Below are 9,440 nucleotides of genomic sequence, written 5' to 3'. Positions count from 1 at the left end.
GCTAACTGAGGAAATAATGTGCTGCGTGAAATACACGTACTAAACACTGGTGGGAAAAGCTGTATGTACGAATTACTACTAAGGCTACTCACTTCAAAGCCGGCAGAGTGAAGTCAGCAATTAGCAGTGAGTGGTTAGCAGGCGGCGGCGCGCTAGCGGCTCTCAGAGCCCCTGGTGTCGGAGGCGAGCGGAGCCGCAGCGCCGGCAAAGGCCCGCGGCTCCAGCCGGGCCCGGCGGCCGGGGCGCGCCCTCTGGCGGGGAGCGCCGCGCATCCCCCGGGAATGGGGGCCGGCTCTCCCCGGGGAAGGACCTTTCCTCCGGCGGGCACGGCAGGCAGCGCCTTCGGTAAGATCTATCCGTGTCTGCAGCATAAAATACACTGCTGCGTTTCTATAGAATATTAGGACTAGCATTTGCAGTCAGGTAACACAGCCAGGAAAAGAGGGTGAACATGCAACTGCACAGACTACAGGAGAGGCAGAAGACTCTTTCAGAATTTCGTAAAATCATAGATTCATTTATGTTGAAAAAGACCTCTAAGAGGATCAAGTTCAACTGTTAACCTGTCACTACCAAGTCCAGCACTAAGCCATTTCTCCAACTGCCACATCTACACATGCTGCTTCTCTATTCCAATGTTTGGAAACCATTTCAGTGAGTAATTTTTTTCTAATATCCAATCTATTCCTGGTGCAACTTGAGGTTATTTCCACTTCCAAAATAAAAAGTTAGCCATGGATCCCAACACTATGCAGTGATTTACAAAATTACAACAAAACGGCCCACCACCAAACCTACCTTCTCTACTTGAAGAGCCTGTTCCAAGTTATTACTGATATTTTCCCATTGAAGCCTGAGGGGTTATGGTACTGCAACACCAAAAATCTGCCCTTCAAATCAAAATGCCTTTTAGTGCAGTTTTTAAAGGTAGTTCATCCATCTTTTTTTGACAGACCTCTCATTGGAAGCAGTGGAACTCTACATGCAAGAACTAAATAAAAGCAGCTAAAGAAATAGGTTTTGGGACATATTTTGACAATTTAAAATTTTCAACACTTCTCTGAGCCAAACATTTGTACCATTTGGGGTTTAGGATACTTACTTTATTTCCACAGCCATTCTTTAGTGAGTATGTGTTTCCATTTTCCCCTCCTTGAAGAGTACAAAACTCTGACCATGAAAGTATCTGTTGCCCTACACACGCCAGCCTGTGGGTATTGCTTTCACTGCAAGTTTTAATGTGTATTTTTACTTTAGCTTGGATCTCTATATTTCCATATAGCAACTAAAAAGCACCAAGCGGCCCCAAGTGTGCTATTTTTGATCACCTAATAATAACTTCCATTGCTAACAAGGAATTAATTCACTGCTTCCCATGGACAGGCAGGTGTTACGAAGCTGAATAATACAGAGTCCCTAGGCAGGTGCAAGAGAGAGCCCTTTACTGCAAAAACCAGGCCTTTTAAAGCAGTTAGCCCATTATCAGGTACATTCCATTTAAGCACAACAAATGTAATTCAACCAAGAGCCATAAGCCAAAATGTGAGCACATAATGGCTGTATAACTTGTTTTTCTAGCTCCAATTCAGCTGAGTCACTCTCCCATAGTCCTCTTCTGCTTAGCTGAAGTAGCAGACCTGAGCCACGATTTTACAAGAGTAACAAGGCCCTTATTTTATTAAGGTTTTAGCTGCAACACCTGCAACAGGCAGATGTTCAGCCATCTCCAGGAAAGCAGGACCCCATCACCTATACCCATTATTTGGGAAGACAAAAAAACATCACTCCCAACATTCCCCACTACTTCCTTCTTCTCCCACTTTATATACTGAGCATGATGTCATATGGTCTGGAATATCCCTTTGGTCAGTTTGGGTCACCTGACTGTGTCTTCTTCCAACCTTGTAGACAGAATGTATACTGGGAAACCTTTCTTATAATAAAGGAATAAAAATACCATATTCAATCCCATGAAACTAACCAGATAACACTGCATCCTGAAATGATGAATCAAATAAATTGTAGATATTTCACTTTACCTGTAATGCAATGTAACAAATTTCCCCTACAGCAAGAAATGATGTTAATTTCAGTAATACAAGCAAGATAAGAAGATAGCTACTGATAAAGAAATTACACATCACCAGTGAAATTGCAGCTGACATGACAGCAAATGCAATAATAATGGACAATCAAGGACCATAAAAAGAAATATTACAAGAGCAGAGCTTGGAAATAATTATATTCATCATCGAAATCAGACACAGGGAAACCTAGCAAGGGATGCTGTAAAATCAGAAGGCCCTGAGTTACCATGCTGATCCACGTACACATGAGAATGTATTTTCAGTGTCCCTCTAGGCAGACAGACTCTACTGCAGTGGGGCAGTATCTAAACATCTTAATCATATCAGTATATGTATGTCAAGTTTTTATCAATAGACACCATTGATAAGTGTATCTACCCTCCTCTAAAAGCATCCAGATACTTTTTGAAACAATATTAATTATAAAGGTCTTCATTTTTCAGCAGTCATTTAGCAAGGAAAAAACAGTAGCTTGGACACATCTGCTCCAGGCATGATCACATGATCAATTTTCTTATCATTAGATTTAGACACTTTATATTCAGAGGGCTTTGTATGAGCCAACCACTGATCTTTGTTGAGATATACGCTATCCGTCTTCATTCACTACATACACTCTCTGGCACCTGTGCAGCAATTTAACATCAACTAATTAAAAGAAGGTTATCACAGTTGCCAGTCTTGAAGCACAACTGCTGCTTCATATTAAGTTGCCCAATTTTTAAGGTGAAAACATAAAAGTATAATGAGCTCTTACAGAGCCTTGCTTGCTCCACATGACTCTGCAGCTGACTATGTCAAATTAAGCACCAAGCCCAGTTTGATGCAAACAAGAATGAGATCAAACAGCTACTCTCTAACAAGAACACCTCACACATTACACTTCTCAATGACACATCAAAGCTCTGGGAACAGAAACGTTTTAAAGCATTATGCAATTTCACCCAGCCACACCTACAAGAAATGAAAACTGCATGGAGAAAGCCTAAGAATAGGAGATCCAGTTTTTACTGGTACACAGACCTGGAAGTGCTTTTATGAAGAGATAAAATCTGTTCATGCTCCCATGCATTAGTGCTTCTTTGTAGTTTTGAAAGGTGTTCCCCACTTACGTAGGAGAAGGAAACTGCTTCCACATAAGCAGAACGTGCGATCCTTTTATTGAGGTGCTTCTTTTATACACAGGAGCCTTCTTCAATGACATAGTTGAAACTGCTCATTTACTGATGACATTCAGGCCTCAACTAATGGAGCAGAGAAAACTCCAAAAGCCATCTGTCATGATAAAATGGTTAATAAAGAGAAAGCAACAGTTGGAAAGAATCCAGTCCTTTAAGCAGTTATTGAAAGCATATATGTTTCATTTCACAGAATATCCTCAGGTGGAAGGGACCCGCTGGTCCAGGAGTCACACCATGTGCCTGAGAGCAGTGTCCAAACACTTTTTGAACTCCGCCAGGCTGGTGCTGTGACCACTTCTCTAGCGACCCTGTTCCATGTTCCAACCACCCTCTGGGTGAAGAGCCTTTTTCTAATATCCAAACTAAATCGCCCCTGACACATCTTCAGGCCGTTCCCTTGGCTCCGGTCCGTGCCAGCACACACATCCGCACCGGCCCCTCCGCCCCCCTCACGAGGGAGGTGAGGTTACATCGCCTCAGCGATACCTGCCCCACGCGCACAGCGGCGTTGCTCGGGAGCCAACCCACGGGCACTACAAGTGACAGGCAAGCGTCATCCAGTAAGTGAATTCGCTGGGTAGTCACGAACCCTTGATAGGGGCAACCAGCATTTCCTCCCGACAGAGTACTTGACAACCACTTATTCTTCTATTGGGGCAATAAAGACTAACAGCACTTGCCTGTCTCAGAGAACCAAGACCCCAAGGGCTGCATAGCCCCGCAAACAGCACTACTAGAGCACCTTCCCCGGGCGCCGCGCCCGCCCAGCTGCGTTTGCAGCGCCACCACCTCAGAGCCGTGAGGCAGCACCGGCCGCCTGCGCCCTCACGGCGCCCCGAGCCCCGCGGCAGCGGCCCTGCCGTGCCCAGCCCGCCCGCACGAGGGCGCTCACCCAGCCCCCGCAGCGCCTCGCACCAGGCACAACCCCACTACCCCCCTACGCAGCACTGAGAGGCATGTCCGGAGCCAATAAACGGCATTAAAGACGGCGGGGAGGGCGCTGCTGGCCAATAAGAGAGCGGACAGCGGGGAGGCGGGGAAGGCGAGAGCCCAATTAAGAAACTTTCCGGCCCCGGGAGGGTGGGAACAAGAGTGAGGTTCAGTCACAGACGGTGCGCGCCTCTTCCAATCAGAACGTCTCCCCTCATCGCGCCTCCAGGATTGGCTAACAGATAGCCTCAGCTCGCCCTTCTCGCCAATAGGAAAGCAGCGTTGCATGACAGACGTTCAGCTCAGCCAATTACTGTCGGTACGGAGGAGCTAGCCTCTCTTTCTTGCAAAATGGCGGCCACAGCTCCCAGTGCGGCTCCTCCCGCGGCCGCTCCACCGCAGAGTCCAACGGCGGCTCCCACCGCCCCGGCGGGGAGCGCTCCCCCCGCGGCCACGCCGACTCCGCCGGCCGCGCCGGCCCCGCCACCAGCTACACCCCTGTCAGCCGCGCTCTCGGGCCCCTTCCCCGGCGGCCGCGTGGTGCGGCTGCACCCAGTTGTGCTCGCCTCCATCGTGGACAGCTTCGAGCGGCGCAACGAGGGCGCGGCGCGGGTCATCGGGACGCTGCTGGGTGAGAGGCGCCGCCCTGCCCTGCCCTGCCTGCCGCGGCCTCGGGGGGAGCGCCCGCCCTGTCCGCGGCGCCCCCCTTACCCGCTGTCCTCCCTTCCTTCCTCTCCCTCCCTCTCCCTCCCGCAGGGACCGTGGACAAGCACTCGGTGGAGGTCACTAACTGCTTCTCCGTCCCGCACAACGAGTCCGAGGATGAGGTACGGAGGCGGCCCGTGCGGAATGGGGGTTCTCTCGGCGGGGCGCGACCCCCGCGCTCCCGCTGCTGGCGGCCGGTGCCCGTGTTGCTCTCCGGGCTAGGTACCGTGTAACCAGCTGTCTCCCGTTTCGCAGGTGGCTGTGGATATGGAATTTGCCAAAAACATGTATGAGTTGCACAAGAAGGTGTCTCCTAGCGAGATCATCTTGGGCTGGTAAGTTGTCCTTCTGCAAGAACATGAACATGCAGGTAGTTCTCTTGATTACTCAAACTAGTCAAAATACCTAATTCACTTTGTCACAGATGGAAAAGCAGAAGCACTAATGCCTGTGACAGTCATAGCTTGCAACTCTTGTTACACAGTCAGTGGTAAAGCTCCTGAAGCTCATGAAAAGAAGAGACGGTATTGGAGACATAAAGGATTTTGTTTTGTTTATGTCTAGCATGGTACCACAGTGGAGTCGTGTTAGAGAATGTGTATCCAGCTTTGTTAGAATAACTTACTTCGTGTACTACAACCTTTACCATGGAAATTAACTGGTTCGAAAGAAGGGAGAATACAAAAGAGGCTTTTAATGTAGCAAAGGTGTTAGGAGGAATCACTGATACCAGTTTGAGTACTTAGTTCTCTGCTGGAAGTAACCTGTGTGTGGGATGTGAAGCAAGATCAGTACAGCGTTATGGGAACAGAGTCTGTGACACAGTGTGTTTATCACTCTTTTCATGCCTACAAAATGGCTTCATTTTCTTTCTGTGTAGCAAGCTTCCTCAACAGCCTTCTAATGGCTCAGCAGAGTACAGTTCCAGTGACAGGAGTTTGCCTGAGAATGTGAGATGCTAATTGTAGGGCATTTAAAGGAGCTAGATTAACAAGTTAGACCTCCTCCAGAGGAATGTGTGATTTGTGGATGACAAAATTCGTCCAAGTTTGTCTGGTATGCTTTGACATACGTAGATGGAAAAAGCTGGTATAGAACACAGTGACAGATAACTGAATATTGGGTGTCTCATGTCAATTTACTGATGTTTTATGGCGGGTGTGCTCAGCCTGTGATTCCTACAATTTTAGGGACAAGTGGCCATAAAGTAAAAACTTATGTTTAGTATGCTGCTACATCTCAGTCTTTGGAAATCGGTGGTTTAGGATACAAACCTGTTAAATACCAACAATGCAAAACACTGGGCACTTGAATGTTGGAAGGATGGCTCTTCAACATGTGTTCTTTCGAAGGTATGCAACAGGTCATGACATCACGGAGCACTCAGTCCTGATCCATGAGTATTACAGCCGGGAAGCACACAATCCAATCCACCTCACTGTGGACACAAGTCTCCAGAATTCACGCATGAGCATTAAAGCCTATGTCAGGTACTCTGGGAGGCTGCCTTTCTGGGAGGGGAGTAATCTGAATTGCTGAGAGATGCCCCATCAGGGCAACAAGGAATGTAGTGGGGCACAGCGTCCTTTCTTGGACAATATTGTGCAGTAGTTGAACAAGTTAAACATAGTGGTGAGCCAGGGATCATGGCATCAACTTCTCATTGGAATGTCTTGACCATTGTATATAGGCTTAAAGACTTCATTAACTAGAACGTCGTTGGGGTGGGGAATTGTGACTTAATTAACAATTTTCAGAACATCTTTGGGATATTTCACAGGGTTCATACATCTGGCAGTAATGTCACTAACTTCCATTACACTGACTGAATGCTAGCCTGTAGCCACAGCGCTTTATTGCTCGGCAGTGTGCTTACACAAGTTGGAGGATTAGTGTGGTTAAAACAATTCAAACAGCATCTTCTTGATGGGTCTTTCTTCCCCTTAACCCCATCATTCTTATCAATTAACAATGGAGATTAAATAATAAGAAATTAAACTCTTCCTCCTCACTGAATTCCTCCCAGTATTGGCTGAAGAGTTCTGCTCTGTAAGGAAAAAAACGTTTTCTTTGTAGAGAAAGTACTGCTTCTTGACTGTGCATCTTTAAAATGGGAACTGTTCATGAGATCTTACTTAAAGCCTAAATGGACTTCAAGTACTTAGAATAATAGGTATAATAAAGGTGTTGAGAGTGCTTTGTACTTGAATTTTGTCATATTGCTCATTGTTTCAGTCATTTCTTGAAGTGTGAAGTATTTCAGGACAGAAGAGCACTTTCTGTGAAAGCAAGAAGGTACTTTGGTTAAGATGATAGTTCTTCATGCATTCATGGTGATGTCAAACCAGCTAGGAGTATTCTTGGATGAAAAAGAGCAATTAAAATAGCATGCCAGAACTGGTTTCCTGTCCTCAGTTATCCTTGGGTCTTAAAATTGCTGATTTTGGTGAGAATGAGTAATGTACTCGTGTTCACGCTTTAGTGTTAACAGAGATCTTTGAGATGGAAATCTTTTCCTTCCTCCCTTATATATGTCCAAACGTTTTGTTGTTCTCTTTTTTTTTCCCTAGTGCCCCAATGGGAGTTCCTGGTAAAACTATGGGCGTGATGTTCACACCTTTAACAGTGAAATATGTTTACTATGATACAGAGCGGATAGGAGGTGAATGCTTTCTTCCTATTTTAGTTATAACCATTGTTGTGGCAATGTTCCAATGTTTCTTCTACCTTGGTAAGACTGCCATTCTGGGAATTTTACTGGTAATCAGACTGTCTTGCTGAAACTGACCTAAAAAATCCTCAGCAAGTTAAGGGTTTAAACTGGTATCTGTGGCAGTCAGTTTTTTTCACTGATCCTCCTTTTGCTTTCAGTGGATCTTATAATGAAGACCTGCTTTAGCCCCAACCGAGTGATTGGCTTGTCCAGTGACTTACAGCAGGTGGGGTCGGCGTCAGCCAGGATCCAGGACACCCTGACCATGGTGCTGCAGTACGCCGAGGACGTGCTGGTAAGGCCAGCTTTCTATCAGCCAGGAAAAAAGTTTGATGTTAACTTGTGCATCTTGGTTTTCTCTTTATTTCTCTTTCTGGGCCATAAACTTTGAGTTCCACTTATGCTGAAGTGTGTGTTTCTTATGCTTAGTCTGGCAAAGTGGCTGCTGACAACACTGTTGGGCGCTTCCTGATGGATCTTATTAACCAGGTGCCAAAGATTTCACCAGAGGACTTTGAGACCATGTTGAACAGCAATATCAATGTAAGATCTTCATTAATTTTTTCTGTGCCTTCCTAGCAATTTTGAAAATTTTTCATACAGACATAAATTTGCCTATGATCTATCTTTTCAAACAAACATGCTAATAGCTAATACAGCTTTTTTATTGTCAGTAATTTGATGTTTTAAAGGCTGAGGTGGATAAAGAAGCTCAGCATAATCTTGAAAGCAACTGCAGATAAAAGTATTCATTTTTAAGGACTTAGGAGTTTTGCTAACTCCTGCAGATAAGTCATCTGAAAACCAGTACCAATTCTTCTTTTATATTGATTGGACAGTATGAATTACCAAACTTAAAAAAAATTATTTCAGCAATAACTGGTGACTTGCCAGATTCTTTTGCCTGAGCTAGAGTTCTGTCTCTCTGCATAACACTTACAAACATGAACAGGGTTTTAGCATGCTACCTGATTTCTCTAACAGATTTTTAGAAAACTTCAGTTTCTGAATGTGTTGTTCACCCACAGTCTGTAAGACCAGAACTAATTTTTAATTTTGCTTATACCCTTTGACTTCTCTGGTTAACATGGGTGAACTCAGAGTTAAAATTTCACAAGCAGTGTTTCATATGCCAGGAATACCAAAAGCTTCCTGCAAGGAAAGCATTCCTCACGGTAGGACTTTCAGGACTAACAATATTTCTTGTAGCTGATTGTAAAATGCTTTACAGATGTTAAAAATTCAGCTTACTATTATTACTATTATTATTATTATTATTATTATTATTATTATTATTATTATTATTATTATTATTATTATTATTATTATTATTATTCAGCTAATAATTATTATAGCTAATAAGCTGTAATTTGTTAATATTTCTGATCACTGTTTTCTTCCTCTCCCTTTCAGGACCTGCTGATGGTAACCTACTTGGCAAATCTCACACAGTCACAGATTGCTCTCAATGAAAAACTTCTGAGTTTATAAAGAAACTTTTGCCACCCTATACTTTAAGGAGCCTGAAGAATGAGCAGATACACTTTTCTGTGGTGTTAGAAATTTCTGTGGACTGTAATTTAATGACCTACCTGACTTGGTTTACATCATTATTTCCATTGCTCTGAAGTCCCCTGACATGTTTTAGGAAGTGAATGGGAGCAGCTGCAGTTCTGTTGAGCCTGGTATTTTAAAGTGGAATATGAAGATCTTATCTCTTGTGGATTTGTCTACTTGTATAACAAAATACAGCTTTATTGTAAGAATGTATTTGGAATAAAAGTTCCATTGCAGTGGCAACAACTGGCTTCTGTCCAGAAAAAA

At 44.5% G+C, this 9,440-nt stretch overlaps 1 protein-coding gene across 1 annotated transcript; it reads left to right on the top strand.

The window, feature by feature from the left end:
• Positions 1-4,533: 4,533 nt before the first annotated feature.
• On the top strand, positions 4,534-9,440 carry EIF3F (eukaryotic translation initiation factor 3 subunit F). The gene is made up of 8 exons (XM_084210374.1): positions 4,534-4,829; positions 4,955-5,025; positions 5,159-5,238; positions 6,256-6,393; positions 7,474-7,565; positions 7,775-7,911; positions 8,046-8,159; positions 9,030-9,440. Exons 1-8 carry the CDS (start codon positions 4,550-4,552, stop codon positions 9,105-9,107), a joined length of 990 nt encoding a protein of 329 aa, XP_084066500.1. The 5' UTR covers positions 4,534-4,549; the 3' UTR covers positions 9,108-9,440.

Source organism: Fringilla coelebs, assembly GCF_963513975.1.
Source record: "Fringilla coelebs genome assembly, chromosome: 8".
Classification (NCBI taxonomy): domain Eukaryota; kingdom Metazoa; phylum Chordata; class Aves; order Passeriformes; family Fringillidae; genus Fringilla; species Fringilla coelebs.
Note: the sequence above shows the minus strand (reverse complement) of the source record. Positions and strands in the feature narration are given on the sequence as shown.